Source organism: Mastigoproctus giganteus, chromosome 4 (assembly GCF_048544385.1).
Source record: "Mastigoproctus giganteus isolate SK-2022 chromosome 4, ASM4854438v1, whole genome shotgun sequence".
Lineage (NCBI taxonomy): Eukaryota > Metazoa > Arthropoda > Arachnida > Uropygi > Thelyphonidae > Mastigoproctus > Mastigoproctus giganteus.
This window is the reverse complement of record NC_143578.1, coordinates 44,475,518-44,492,526: the sequence shown is the minus strand read 5'-3', so window position 1 is coordinate 44,492,526 and position 17,009 is coordinate 44,475,518. Positions and strand designations below refer to the sequence as shown.

At 32.8% G+C, this 17,009-nt stretch overlaps 1 protein-coding gene across 1 annotated transcript in view; it reads right to left on the bottom strand.

Annotated features, from left to right (window-relative positions):
• Dp1 (satellite-binding protein 1 Dp1) overlaps positions 1-17,009 on the bottom strand; it is a 189,693-nt gene that overhangs the window by 22,815 nt on the left and 149,869 nt on the right. The window contains exons 17-18 of the mRNA XM_090372689.1: positions 4,457-4,675; positions 304-445 (exon numbers count right to left, since the gene is read on the bottom strand). Coding sequence (XP_090228815.1) covers positions 304-445; positions 4,457-4,675 — 361 coding nt within the window. The remainder of the gene's footprint in view (positions 1-303; positions 446-4,456; positions 4,676-17,009) is intronic.

Sequence of the window (17,009 nt, the reverse complement as noted above, 5' to 3'; positions counted from 1 at the left end):
ATCAATCCCTATTCTTTCATTAAAAATCATTGCCCAGAACATAGTCTGCACTCACCACACTGGACTATATCCTGCCAACATTATATTACAATACAGCACATATTAAATTCAAAATCTGAAAAATATAAAACATTGAAAGATATACAAGAAAATTAAAGGATTTGCTTCAAATATGTAGGAAATACAGTTCAAGTAGAACCACTGACCGAGATACTTTTTATATAAAATTGGGTGTATTGATCTTTTCCAAGAAATAATTAGCAATGAACACAAATTAGAAAGGTAAATCAGTCAAAAACTTACCATCTTGCTGCACATCCCTATCAGGGAACTTAATCTGAACATTGTGTTCACTAGTTATGTTTTGAACCTTATATCCTTTGGTACCCATCACAATCCGATGATACTGTTGTGGAATTATGCACTCCACAGTTATCATTGACTCCTGTAAGGAGAAATAAGATATAAGTTTAAACATACACACACACAATCTATTATGAAATAATGGAAAGGTAGTAAAAGGAAGAGTGGAAAATGTATATCAGATCAGATTAATGCCATCAAATTATTGATTGAACATTACATCAGTCTGTAATCTAATTGCTGCTGTAAGATGTATATGTACAATATAAGCGCTCAAAGTGAGCCTACAAAAGAGTGGATGTATGATACAGAGCGAGCCATTAGGCAAAAAGGACCTATAAAGACTAAGGTAGCCCATGCTGGTTTACTTCGTTATACCCTATAAATAAACATATATTTAGCAATAAAATAAAATAACGATTATGAGGCTAATAGGATACCTTGAATGGTATGTTTTCGAGGGCAAGCATCATTCAATATTTAGCAAAGCTATCTGATTCTGTTTGTTATCTGCCTGTTTAACTAGGTCCAAATTATCACAATTATGAGCATTAAGGCAATCTATATTTAAATTTAATGGCAAACAAGCAAAATAACAGCTGTTATTTCATCAAATTGTGGCCCCTCAATTCGTGGCCTTTTCCGTTTTGTGTCAGGAAATGGGATCTGAACACACCACACTCCTGCTATATACAGAAGTATGGTGGCTGTCACATGGTAAAGTGTTAACACGCCTTTTGAACTTAAGGAGAAGGTACAGACATTTTTAACAGTTGAGGGGTATGAGTATGTAGTTATTTGCAGATGATGAATGGGTGATTAAGTTGGCACATCTTTCCAATATTTTTGTTCACTAGAATGATCTGAACTGAAAAATGCAAGACAAGAACAAAAATCTTTTTACAAGTATGGATAAGATTCAAAGCTTTCAGAATAAGCTGGATCTGGAATTGTAATTTATTACAATTCCTAATACCACCTAAGCTAGTTGGAACCACTAATGAAAATAATTTCCATTTTTTACAGACAGAAAATAGCACCTGTCATTCATCCCAACCATATGGCCACTTGCTGCGGTAATAAAGTAGTGATGGACTTCATTAAAGAACGTTTAGATAAATTGCAGCAGACGTTCAATAAGAAAAGAATACCCAGTTAGTGTCGAGATGGCAATTAATGTGTTATTACCATTTTTGACTACACATTTGTGTGAAATGGGCTTTTCGACTTTGATTGAAATTAAAACATCAAAGAGGAAGAGACTCAGATCTATTGTTGAAGAAATGAGACTTGCACTGTCAACAATTCTGTCACAAATCATCAGTCTGTGTTCAGCAAAGCAGGCACAAGTATCACAATGAAGGTATGTGTGGTTATTTGGTTTAATACTAATAGAAATTTTTTTTTTTTTGGTTTGCTTTTGTACAGTGATTTAGGGTTCATAAAATGTTAATCTGGTTGTAGACCAGGTTAACAAGAGGTAGACCAAGTTAAAAATCTAGACTAAGTCTAGATTTTTAACTTGGTCTAGGGTTAAAAATCTAGACTCTAAGTCTAGATTTTTAACCCTAACTTGAAAATTGCCCCCTGAAAAAAACTAAATCATTTCCATAATTTCTACTCAATTTACAAAATTGAAACTCTCAATATACATAAGCAGAAGTATATTCTTTGATTTCATACCTTTAAATTGCAGCAAAAACTATTAATTCACTCGAAAACAGCAAAAATGTACAGTCACATATCATTTTATGAAATTACGACCACAAAAAACAGCAGCCGTTCACTTTGATTATACGTGTTACTGCATTAGTTTGAATTTGGCGTGGCACCGCTGGCTAAAACAAATCAACACACACAGAGCTATAATTGACTGGTCAAGCTTATGTCATTAGTGTTACAAAGGTGACCCAAGGAGAAAATAAAAATGTAAGCAACTTTCTTGGAAAACAAACAGTTGAGCATCATTACTTTTGAACAATATTCTGCATCATCGTTCAGTTGCAACATTTTGCTTTACTGCTTTTCGTAATTGTTACATGAAAGAATTCCAATGAATTGTTTTTGAAAAACAAAAATATCTTATTTCCTTTCTTCAATATACTAACAAAAATTAGTAGCTTGAAATTATATCTCTGTTACAATGTTTTGCTTTGTTGCTTTACATAATTGCTGTAGCCAACAATATCAGTGTGTAGGACATTTCATCACAGATGCCGAAGTTTTAATTAGTCAGCTTCATCCTAGGATGCTGAAGTTCTAATAAGTCCAATTTTGGTCTGGTGTGCATTTGATAAAAAAAAAACCACTCTGCTTTTCTGCAATTGTTTTAGGGAACAATATTTTGATAATCTCTCTGGAAATATTAGTGAGTGAACTGCATCATAAATTTCAAACCTTGCTGTATAGCTTGTCCTTGAATGCAAATGACTACGGTTACTTTCCTTCGAGTGAGTGCATGTTTAAATGTTTTACTGCCTTGTACAGATGTTTTATTGTCTAAACTTCATTCCAGTAAAGTAATCAGTAGTAGTCCTTTATTGTACCTAAAGTTATTCGTTATGTTGGGGGAAACGGTTTTTGCTCCTAACTGATGTAACACTTTTGGATTTTCCGAAATGGGATTTTCTGAACACAACGTAGATTAGGACAGTAGAAGAGTTAATAATTGGTGCCATCGGTGGGCAGCATTTCGACAAACAAATTTTCTGTTTATACTCTGGGATGACCACATGGTAAGAGGAGATCCCAAGAAAGAGAGAGAATACAAGAAACTGCACTGCATTTTAGCAGTCACCGGCTTGATTATGTGAAATTGCACATCTGCCAAAAACCACAGTAAAATGAAAGAAGAGATAGTGAGTAAATCTATTTTTCAGTGGGGTATATCTTTTTATTGCAGCTCAGAACAGTATATGACTGTGGATGGTGAATTTATTCGGCTTTAGTACTAAAACAATACTTTTTGAGTAGCCCGTTAGCCGTAAGCTTTGTATTGTTCGAAAATATCGCAGTTTTGTGAACAATACACATTTCAAAAAAACAATCAGTTATTCATGGAGGAAGATTTTTTTCTTTTGCACACCAGTTTATGAAGTTTTTAAGGCAGCTATAAATAGAAATATTTTCTTGAAATTTCATTAGAAAATCAAATCCAGAAAACTGCTGTTCCAATATTGTTTCTAAAATCAATTACAATAGAGCAAACATTTTTTTTTTTTAATCAAATGCGCATTGTAGTGTTATCAGTTTTACACCAGTTTTTCCCGTTTCCAGTGTGGCTTCCAATAGATGAATTTCCTTAATTTTCTGTTAGTAGGTGAAATACACATTGAAGTAAGGAAATATGATCTTTTTGCCTTTCAGAAACAATTGTTACTACAGTTTCACTTTATTGCTTCTTATGGCAACTAACAGTAGCTTGCGTTTGTCTTTTTTTTTGGCCTTCTTGATATAGCTGTACGGAGAACTGACACAATGGCAGAGAACTGTTCTCACGCTTCACTTCTCAAACAACTTTCCTATGTAAACAGATGCCTGCTCTCTAAACAAACAAATGAATCAGGTATCGTGTTTCATAAGCCATAGGCTAGTTAGGGCGAGGGTTAGAAAAATAACTGAAAAAGGCCTAAAAATATGCTTACTTGATTACCTGATGTCACATTTTTGTCATTTGCATGAAATTGAATAGAAATTTCTGAAAATTGAAGTGGAAAAATTCAAGAAAACAGTTCTGGCTCCAGCTATAGCATGTTTCAGCTCTATAGATAAGAGTAAAAATTATAGAATTTATTTGTTGAACCTGAACGTTGGGGTGTTTACACACCCCAGGTTCAGGTTCAACAAATAAATTCTGTTGGATTGTTGGAACAATAATAATTGATTCTATTGTGACTTATAGCATATTTATATTAACATTTCTGTAAACTATGCTTTTTGGAGGATTAATATTTTGATGTGCTGTGTTGTGTCACAGATAACTTAAGGTGTGCCACAAAGAGAAAAGGTTGCAGAAATCAGTTTGCAAGGTTTAAAAAAAATAATTTAATTTTTAATAAGAACTGAATATTATATAGAAAAGAAGTATACTCACTAGATCTGTTACAATTTCTTGAATTCTTTGTTTTGCTCTTTCTACACATTCTTTAGCACCTTTTAACGTAACAAGGCTGCTGTTTGTACCACTTCGAGGAAAGCTAACTGTGACACCACCAAATTCTTCTGCAATCTGTTGAAGTACTTCCCCACGACGGGCAACAAAATGCCGATGATACTTAGGATCAACATGCATTTCATCTTTAACTACTTCATCCTACAATAATTTTTAAATAATCATTATTTATAAATTAGACTTTAAAAAAAAAAAAAAAAAAATTCCATGATTGCTATACAAAGATTAGAAAATGTTCAATGCAGAATAAAGTTTAATAAGTTTTAAACATTTTAAACTATGAAATTACTAAATATATTATAATGGTAATGGCACTCAAATTTTTATAGAAAGTAATTCAAGAATAAAAGCTTAATTGTTCTATCTTAAAGTCATTCTAATAAAATTGTCATTCTAATAATAATAATAAAAAAAAAAAACCTGATTATTAAAAAAAAAGAGAATGTTTAAGAAATTTTATCAGTCCTTTTCTAAAAGTCCAATATGATCAGTGCCCATTTATAACCACTCTCTCTTTATCCATAGCAGCAACTTGCTCCTAATGCCAGTTTACAAACTTCAATATGAAAGATTGCTCTATAGAGCAATCTTTCATATGGAATATTATTGAAAGCTTTACTGAAACCCAAGTATATGATATCAGAATTATTTCTGCATATAATTCCTTTGTTAATATATTATAGTAGCCAATCAGATTGGTGAGATAAGATCTCCATTTAACAAATCCATGTTGTGATCGCTGTATAACTGCATTCTTGTTAAGGTTATCCTACTTTACTTCTTTAATCACCGACTGCATTATATTCCTGGAGCAGAAAGAAGTCAACCCTTATAGATTTTTAATCACCCACATCAAACTCCTTGAAATATTCACCTGAAAATCTGTTGGGACCTCCCCAAATCCAAGGATGCTCCCATAATTACAGCTAAAAGTTTACTTACCTTTTTTACTGCTTCTTTTAATAGAATTAGATATATTCCTTCAGCCCCAGATGCCTTATTTACCTTTAGCTTCAATGATAATCTCTTCCACTCTCTTCTCAATTATTACAAGATCATTTGGCTCCCAATTATAACTTGATATACTTCTGGTATCACATCATCCCTAAAAACTTGTTCATGCATGCATGCATGGACATGGATGAAAAATATTTGTTCAGTTTGTCAGCAATGTGAACAGTGTCATCAATAGTTGTACCATTCATATCTAGTGAACCAATGTTGTTCATCCCTATCCTTCCAAAGAAGAATTCTTTGCTACTTTTCTTTATTTTGCCCTAATTTACTTAACCCCTTTGTGACTTAATTGCAGACTAGTTTGTACTTACCGTAGGTTTCCGTTTCCTGAAAATTTATAATCAACCCATACATTCTTTTCTGCCACTAGTTATTTTTGTTATTTAGTTTTTTTTTTAGGAGCATTAGCAATTAAGGCCATATTGCTCCGGGATATGTTGGTGGTCATTCCCTGACCTTTCCGCATCCTCCATATTTGGTGGTGACGGGCTCAAACCCCGGTTCTGCCACTAGTCTAATCAATTCATCAATTGAATTTAATTTGATTTTATTTAATTTGATTAAATTAATTTTAACTTTGAACAGTTCTTATTTGGTACGAAACGCTTAGTATCTTCTACAGTTAATTGCCATAATGCTTTCAATTTAGAATTTTCAGTTAACAATTTAAAAACTGTCTAAAAAAGTTGTGAAGTGTGACAACCAACTCGGTTTTTTTTTTGTGGAGTTTTAATTCTGATTGTGGTATATCAGTTTTTCTTCCTTTCTTAATATGATTGTCTGTAATTTTTAAAAAAATTTAAATGTTTAAAAAAGCTGTTTTTATACATTTAAAAAAATTAATTCAACTGAAAATGAAAAAACAGTTAGTCATGAAATATAAACAAGAAAAAAAAAAAAAAAACCCCCACTAATAGTCACTTCCATTTACCAGTGCAGAAAACCATTAATAGCGTGAAATTGCCAACTTAAATGAGCACATATATATGTTTCATCAAGTAAGGAAATAAAGAGATAAATACACTGTGCAAAATTTAAGGACCAGTCAGGTTTTCACCTGTAGCTTCTCATAGGAATGGTCTGGATATGGGAAAAGCATACCAAATGAACCTTGTGAGGTACAGAAATGAAGGAAACAACACCGACACACAACAACGGAAACAAAAACGGTACAGAGGGACTTTATTCAAAAATAGCAACATAGCACTGGCTGCTATGATATAGATTTTTTCCTATAACTTTATAAAGCAAATTTATCTATTTCCATTACTGCCAAAAATGGAACAAAGGGAAGAGGTGGTTTTTAGTAGGAGATATGGCCACCCCTAATGTTGATGCAGGCTTTGCACTGCCTGTCCATACTTAGAACAACGTTGTTGATAAGTTCTTGCGGTAACATCGCCATCTTCAGCTGGTAAACATTTTCTGGTGGGTGTGGATGTGCTGCTAGGCATCTCCCCAGAGTGTTTCATGTGTGTTCGATGGGATTTAGATCGGCTGAACAGGCAGGCCAATCCACAGGAACTATGTCCTCACTTTCCAAAAGCATATCAACAGCTGCAGTGTGATGGAGTGTGGCATTATCATCAATAAACACTAACTTGGGGCCAATGGCACCTCAGAACAGACGCACATGGGGAAAGATTACCTCAGTACAGTAGCATGCACCGGTTACAGTACCGCCTTCCAGTATCTGGAATTGTGCATGTCCACCCAAGATAACGCCTCCCCATACGAGAACACCTCGACCACCATATCAATCCCTTTCAGTGATGTTTGTGGGGCGATACCATGTGCCAACCTCTCGCCAGATTAGCTGACATCTAGAATCGCTGCTGAGACTGAATCTACTCTCATCAGTAAAGAGTACCTTAAGTAAAGATTTTGTGGTTGTAACCTTTAGAAATAGTGTTGGTCCTTAAGTTTTGCACACCAGTGTAGTAATGAAAGCAAGAAACCATTTTATTTCAATAATCTAACCAAAAAAAAACACAAAACAAACACACCCCATTTTGTATATTAATTAATAAGAGATGCCTCTGCCACACGTAGGGTTGCCAGACATCCTTTATTTTAGCCAAACTGTCCTTGTCCTTTACTGAAATGAGAAAGGATGCAATTTGTCCTCTATTTTCATTTTTCAATGCCTGTGCCTTGTAATGGCAGTGGTGGATTTCTGCACAGGTGTACACTTTGGACCCCACATGCGCAGAGCCCCCAAATCAACAAAAAATTACAATTTCATTTCAAAGCTTTAACATGGAATATGTTAAAAACCTCCTCAAATGCAAAATCTGCCACTGAGAAATGAATCATAAAGAGATAATCTTAACCTATTCTAGCCTCTCTGGCTCATATATGTAGTTTCTTGAACACCGTGCACTTAACTTCATATGTTGATGAAATTATATTTTTTTGACAAAGCATAAAAGTTTGCACCTGTGTGGCCATGATCTAATTTTCACGAAAATCATGCAACTGGTAGATAATTAATAAAATCATAGGTATCAGAAAAATCACTTTTTATAATATGGAGCTTAATGGCTTTGTTTAAACTGTTTTTCCTATAACTTTATAAAGAAATATTTATCTATTTCATTTATATGGTTATAGGCACCTACATATTTCATGTTATATACAAACATATTTTGAAAACATTTTATTTTTTAGCCATCAAAAATGGAATTTCCATCAAAAAAGAAGAGACTTTGTTCTTATAACAAAAATTGGGAGCAAGAATACGAATGGCTAGCTTCAACAAATGATCCTCATGAGGCGAGATGTCTCCTGTGCAGAAATGTATTTAAAGTTGGTTATATGGGCATCTTAGCAGCTACTCAGCTCGTAAATCGGCAAATTCTTCAAATCTTGATAGGCTTTTTGTGAAAAAGAATGTAAGAAGAGGATTTAGTTACTGCAGCTGAAATAACTCATATTTATCATTCAATTAAGCATCACCATTCTTATAACTCATTAGACTGTAGCATGAAATTGATCTCTAAACTTTACAATTCAAAAATTGCACCAAAAATATCATGTGGAAGAACTAAATCTGCTGCCATTGTTGGTAATGTTTTCATTGCAAATTGTTTTGGATGATTTAAAACATCATGATCCACCATTTTTTTTTTTGTTGATGCTTCTAATAGAAAGAATATGGTCCTACACACTATTCAGTTAATGTTTTTGAAAATGCCGACGAAAGTGCAGATGGAATGTTTGAGTGCCTAAAAAATTTAATGAGTAATTTAGGATTGGATTGGCAAAGGGTATCTAGTTTTAGTGCAGACAATGCAAATTGTAATTTCGGGAGTAATAAATCCTTATTCCAAAATATTAAGAAATTAAATGAAGATGTAATTAAAAGCAAACTGCCATGCTCACATTATTCATAATTTAGCTAAATATGCCTTCGGTGATTTAGATATTGATATAGAAAATATTGTCTTGAAAATATATGGTAATTTTTCTGTTTCAGCTAAAAGAAGGGATAATCTTAAAGAATTTCATGAGTTTGCCGAAACAGAGTTTAAGGAAATTTTAAGGCATGTACCAACTAGATGGCTTTCTTTACAACCATGTATAGAATGAATTTTGCTTTCATGGAAGGCTTTGTGCCTTTATTTCATAAGCAAACCAAAAGACTGTTCCAAACAGCTTTTTAAAATCCTTCAGAGGACTCCATAATAATGGAATTATATTTTCTTTTCTCAATGTATGCGATCAAAATAATTTGCAAAGCAATAAAAGAGCTTGAAAAGAATGAAACATGTGCAGTGATATTTTTTATATAACGAATGATCTAAAAAATTCACTGAAGAATCGTCTTGATCAAGAATTTTTTGGGTATCAAGTTCATCAGCATTTTTAGAAATTAGACCCTGTAGTTAAAAGCACAGTAATAAATGATTTCAAAGAATTTTATAATGCTGCATTGAAATATTAGGAAAGAAATTTAATTTTAATGAAAATACCTTTTTTTTTTTTTTTTTTTTACTTTTTTTACCCCTTTTCTGAAACTCAGCAAATTAAGCTTTAAAAATGGTTGTCCTAATTATGACTCATTTGTTAAATAGCAGAATATTTTAAATTAATAGAAAAACTCAAGTTGGCTATGAATGATTTATTTGATGAGGTTTCAGTACTGAAAACAAATTATGAAACTGTGTCAACTTTTGAAAAATTTAAAACTTGTTTGAGTACAGTAAGACCCCCGTATTCGTGAGGGATACGTTCTAAGACCTACCGTGGATGGCTAAAACCGTGGATATAAGTGAACACCTGCCGACCCCATATATACACACACACACAGACACACACACAAAGGTGACCCCCGCTTAAAGCTGATAATTTGTTCCGGAAAAACAGAGCATTAAGTGAATCCACGCTAAGCGAGCATGGCATTCCCATGAGGTAACATGTATTTGTGAGTTGCGGTCAGTGCAATAGGATATTTCCTAATCAATAATAAACAGCAGTGAAAAGATGCACAAATGTCAGTCAAAATATTTAATATTCAAATATTTATTTGTACATATAAAATATTCTGCATTGCATACGTATATAATTACATGGTAACTACTTAATGTATCAAAATGAAACTTAAAATTCCAATTAAAATCATGAATTTAATTGATTTAATTTAATTGATGAATTTAATCATGACAAATGTGTCGATTTTGGGTTGTACTTTGGCCCTCTTCCTGGTAAACTAAAAGGGGTTTTAATTTTAAATCCCCCGCAGCGTTACCACCCAACAATAAAGTCAACCGATCCTTCACCGCCTTGAAATCTGGCATGTTTTTTTCTTCTTTCAATATGAAACTTCTTTTAGGCATTCATTTCCAAAAAAGTCCTGCTTCATCTATGTTAAAAACTTGGTGAGAAGTATAACACATAATACCCCTCTTCAATAATTTTAACAAGTTCTTTTTTGAAAGTTCTGGCTCCTTGATATGCACTTGCAGCTTCTCCGTGGATTTTAAATCTATTCAACCAGCTCTTACTAGTTTTAAATGGTTCCACTTTTTTTTCTTTTTTTTTTTAGGTGAGTTTTTTTCAGATTGTTATAGGCTAATCCCTCTCCCCCTTTTTTTTTATAATATTTCACTTAACTGAATTCTGCATTGGATATTATCTTCAATAAAATTAGTTAAAGTCTCTCCATTTCAATCCTAATAGCCGGTCTAGCCCTAGTTACTTGTAGTGGAACAGCTGTCTTTCTCGCTGCTAAAATTAATTCTTTATTTTTTATGATTGTTCTTACAGTTAAACTTGCCAGTCCTAAATTATGGCACACATCCGCTTGTCGTTGACCGGAATCGATTCACTTCAAAATGTCTAATTTAATTTTCAAATTCAGGTCTTTTTCTTACATTTATAGTCTTTGTACTGAGTCCAGATGTTGTTGCTTTTTCATTCTTATCCCACATTATGAACTCTTCAAAAATGTAACTGCGTTCATTGCATTAATTATGATACAATATTCGAGTAAACTGTCCGTTACACACGATGTCTAATACTGTACCACATGACTTCGGATAAATGCATTAATGCAGATATTACAAGCAATATACTTGATCATTTTTTAAAATGTTGATCTCGGAATACATAACAAGTCAATGTACTGCAATTAAATTAGCGTGTGAGAAAATTTCACTGAGGGTGGGAAAAGTTTTAATGCTGTTTTGCTATTCATTTTCAAGCTGTCGACTCCACCAAATGAAACGATTTCGTTAAATATGCCAAAAATGCAATCTGTAAAAGAGCGTTATAGTCAGATATGGGTTATAATATAAGAACAGCGTTATAGCGAATCAACATAAAGCGAACCGTGTTATAACGAGGGTCTGCCGTAACATGATTTTCTTGTACATACATACGTATAATAAAGTTTAGTTGATAAATTAAATGAACAGTAAGACATTACCAACATTAAATACGGTAATAATAAAGTACAGCAGACTCTCGATTTACCAGGAACACTTCAAGACTCCAAAAAAACAAAAAAAAAAAAAAAAAAAAAAACAAATCAAATTCAAGCAATAACTAGAATAGGCATAAACAGATATTTTGCAAGTTGTAAATAAGCAACAAGAACCGGCGTTATAAGTCTTCACTGGGAGATTATTGTACCTATTATCTTGCAACCCCTGGCTGTCTAAACACCTGCCACTCAAAACAAAAGACCAAATGTTTAGTTTGTTTTAGTGCGTTGCATCAATTGTCGTGTTCTGTTGCACCGCAAAAGGACAAATTGTTTTGTTATTTATGTCAGGGATGTCGGAATTTTTTTTTTTTTTTTATAGTAACTTTTTTTTTGTTTAGAAATCACAAAAATGATGGGCAAACACAAGAGTTGTGCTTTCAAATTAAACAAAAATTTGAAATTATTCAAAAGTTTGAAAACGGTGCATTCATTAAATCTCTAAAGAACCATTATAATGTTGGTGACTAAACCATACACGACACTGTAAAAAATGAAGGGAAGCTTTTCGATTTAAAACTGACATCGTAAAAAATAAAGGGAAGTATCGTATCGAACACGCGAGTAATACGTGTTAAGTTTTTTTTCATTTTGAAGGATTTTTAGTGTAATTAACTGGAAGGATGGGTGAAATAGATGTTCAGTTTCACTCATAAAAAGCAAACTAATGATCTTCAATTTTAAAGATCATTGTTTAGCTTTTTCTGAAAATATTAAAAATGATGCCAAAGTTCTTAAATATGCTCGAAGTAGTACAAAGTATGTTCAAATGCGAATTATTTCTAGCTGTTAAACCAGTGTGGGTTTTTTTTTTTTTTTTTTGCTTTTTTTTTCACCTACCTAAAATTACTTTAACTTGATGGCGATTAATGCACTAAACTTGCATTAAAATATTTGGATCAATTCATGCTTTTTATATCATCCATATCATTCATTATCCTTATATATCAGTCCATATCTTTCCCCATAGAAAGCATGGTTTACCATTAAATATTTTAAATTCTAAATTAAACTAAAATTTGCAAATATTTATAGTCAAAATGAAAACTATAATTTTTAAACCAAAATCTAAAAAAATATAAACAAAATGTTTAATTATTAACTAAAAAAATCAATCAATTTTCCTTTTTTGGGGTGGGAGGGGATGGAGTGAGAGTTTGAGAGTGGTAGCATTATTTTTGAGTGTCCTTTAATCCAGTCATAGAAATCTGGCAACCCTAGCCACACGCCAGCCGATGTGTTAATTTCAGAAAACACAGGGCAATGTGTTGCTCACAAAGACACTGTATACTAAACTGGCAAATTGAATTGAAAAGCAAAAATAGTAAACAATTGCACAAGACCTGACTGGCTCTTTGCAATTTTCATTCCAAGTAAACAATTTTTCACTTCCATATCATCTTGAATACAAGTTTGACTATATTTAAGGAGGTAGAAAAAAAATTCAGATCCTTAAACATTAATTAATGATAAATGTGCAACATATTTTTGAAGATCACCTGTCAGGTCTTGCACAAATGGTGGCAGATTAATGCATGAACAGTCACTGCTGATAATCAGATGAAGAGCATTGCTTTGACTTGTGGCCTCTCTAACATGATATAGAAAATAGTCATTCAATAAACACAAATTCCAGTCAACAGCTGAAAATTTAAAATCCCTCATTATAAGACATTCCAGTTTACTACTTGTCTGGATAGCTGTTTACAATACTTGAACATTTGGCATATAACAGACTTTTACTCTCATTTCTTGTCACAATGAACTGACTCAACATTACATTGGACCCATTCAACCAGGTGTACTGCCTTAGATTCTACGTTCTTCTTAACCAAGGGCATCACTCCTTTCCCCTTCCCATCTATCCTTTCTGTACACATACTCTCCATATTCAAATTTTACACCCCCCCATGTCTGAGTGGCACCATGTTTCTGATATCCCTGTAATGTCTGCATTTCATGGCTTAACCAATATTTTGAATTCAAATTTATTTACTATACTCCTAGGACTGCTGTACAATAAGTTTGCGTGTTTTTCCCTTAGCAATAACACTACATGAACCAATAGAAGCAGTGAAAGAAGTGCTGTTGTTAAATTATTAGTCTATATCCCCCCCCCACTACCAGATGTCTGACCCACCTAATACTGCCTCAATAGTATCAAATATCACTGCACCCCTCCTACTTAAATGTATTCCATTCATATAAAAATGGTCTCTCCTATTAACAAATGCAGACCATGCTGGGAAAAAAAAAAAAAAAAAATTCTATCCCATAAGCTATGCACAGATACACCAATCTAATTTAACTGACACTTCAGTTTTAATTCAATTAAAACTGAAGTGTCAGTTAAATTAAAACAGTTAAATTTACACTGATCCATCAGTGTGAATGTACTGATAGTTCACTTTTAATTTAATTAAATAGACTGCAAATTACACTTTATGAATGCCTCACCATAACTAAGGTTATGTTAGAATATTTGCACACTGAATATCAGATCCCTGGTCAAATTTTTGAATGGCTGGTGCTTTGACAGAGGTTTCAAAACAAATGATCACAAACAAGCCTCTATGTTCCCATGATTGCTCCAATTACAATTTTCTCTACCCGTGCACAGTTTAACACTGATCATCAATGACAGATTAGTTCTCTTCTTGCCACCATGTTTTAAGTACACACACTTTACTGAAATGCATTTCAGTATAAGCAGCACTTTAATGGTTTTCCAGTTTTCTTGGTCATTTTTATTTTTAGTCTCTTTCATATGCAGATTATAGAAGCAAGCTATTTGAATAAAGAATTTCTAAACAAATTTTTTTATTAGTTGTACATAACTAGAAGCCTTTGGGACTGTAACCGTAGAAGTACCAAACATGTTTTTAAAAAAATATTTAGAAAATTGGCCACCAAAAAGAACTGAATTTTTTTTTTTTTTTTTTTTTGCAACCTTTCACGAGAACAGCAGCACACATCTATATGATAATTAAATCAAAATCAAATCCTTTACATGTGTTTCCTACACAGTGTCAACTTACACATTGTTTGTCAATAGTTAAGGACTATATCAAAATTTGAGGAATACAAAAATGATTTTCCAAACAAGAAGTATGGAGACAAAAAAGAAAAAAAAAAAAAAAAAAAGAAAAAAAAATAAGTGAATGTGAAGGTTCACGATTATTCACCAAGCTCTTTCACAAAGTACAGAATGGGAAGCCAAATGAGTGACTGTGATCTGCCTACTGTATTTATTTCTACTTGAGTGAGCAGAACGGAATGTAAAAGTGAAGAAATGGATCTCAAAAAATAACATTTTCCATTCTCTTTGCAGAAATACAAGTAAACAGGTCAAAAACATTTGCTACCTAGGAAAAGTCACTTTACTTAGACAACAATCAAATTAAAGAAATTAGATCACAAATAGGACAAGCAAAAAAATTTTAATCAGATGAAAGAGTAGAACCAGTTGAATGAACAACTTTGGAATGCTATATTTGGCCTATATTGCTATTATGAAGAAGAAACATGGCAATTAAAAAAGAAATAAAATGATTGGAGAAATTTGAGATGTAGTGCCTATGGAGAATCATGCATATCAAATGGACAAGCAGCATTAGTAATAAGAGTTGAGGAAACTGGCATACTGTGGGAAATCCTGAGAGGAAAGAAATACAAAATACCACAAATTGGACTGAAAGGCAAGAGATAATGGGATTTGGAGAAAGAAAAACAGGAGATGGACCCAAGCTGGACTGGATTGAATGCCAAGAAAATAATTCATGATGCCAAGGAGAGAGAAACTTGGTATTTGAAAATGAAATTTCTTCTTTTTTATGAAAAGGGGAAAAAAAAAAAAAAAATCAGAACAATAAGTTACGTATTACTAAATATGGATAGCAAAGCTTTCATTATCAATTTGCATTTACTATTAAATGCAATTTTATACTTTTTTTTACGAGAAAAATTAAAAAAAAAAAAAAAAAAAGCCTTTAGAAATTTTACATTTTTATATGCTTGTTATATTTAAAAAAATAACTCTTATAAATTCTGCTTAAAAAAAAAACCCATTATAAATATGAAACTACAGTCTTACATTTTCACAATTATAGAATCATAAGCACAACCATCAGATGACATGACAAAACAAAAAATTTTCAATGCTGGTACCTTATTTACCAATATATGTTCCACTAAATATGAAACTATGTAAATAACCTTTATTACTTCCAAAATTACTCGAGAAAAGACTTGGGAGGGGGATCAAGAGCTACTAATCTTAAACAGATAATTAACTGTTCAGTAAATCATTACAGCACTGCCAAATACTAAAAACCAAAGATTAAAATGTATGTCATATTTTTTATGGATTTTCTTTTCACAATTTCACATTATGAAATAATGTGAAATTGTGAAAAGAAAATTTCACAATTTTTCATTATTTCACATTATGAAATAATATGACCATTATTTATGAAATAATATGACCATTATTTATGAAATAATATGACCATTATTTCATAATGGTCACATTTTTTCACAGTGGTATGAATTCGTGTTATGCTAAACTCATTTTTATTTTCACAAAAATTACATATGTACACCAACTGTTGCTAAAATAATTACTTTTAATTATTTCAGCAACAGTTGAAAAATCTGCGGATTATGGGAAGTCTGCCGTAGCGAAACATTTTTGGGAGAAGCATCATCAGATCTCTCCGGACGAAGCTGTCATTGTCGGCCATGCACATAGGTTTTGGGACCGCAAGTGGCTTGAGTGCTTGCGGATTTTTTCTTCTGAGAATAATACCATTAACAGACAGGGGAATTCGTATTCATCCCCTCTTTGACGCGGTGATGATTGGTTCTGCCTGGCACGCTCCCGAGCTATTTCCGGTTCCAGTGTGCATGAAGAGAATACTGCCCATGCTCCTGGGGAACCACGAGCTGAGAGCCGTGAGCCTGCTGTTATTTAAGGATGTGTTGTACCATAAAATCTTACTGTTGAGAAAGGAGGCGGATGCCTCTGAAAGCTTCGGGATTTTAGCCTCATTGTTTTATCGGTATTTTAGTGGTTTTATTTTCATTATTTTATCGCTTTTATTTTCTCATAAATTCTTATATATCTTATATTTATTGTAAATAGATTATATATTTTTATTCTACATTAATTTAAAGAAAAGTTTTGTTAATTCATTTAGTTCTATGTACAGTCGGTCCTCGTATAGCACGTGTTTGCATTACACGAATTCGGTCATAGACGATTTATAAATAGGGGAACGTTATCTTATATAACACGAACCGAATTCGCTTATACACGATTCGCCTTTGTGTTTACAAGAAATGGCAGTCGAACGCGGAATCACCCCAACTGAACGCAACACGATAGGAACGAAGAAGATTCTGAAAATGTATTTATGTGTTTTATATCAGTGAAGGGGAAACATATTTCACCATAATAATGTAAAAACCAAC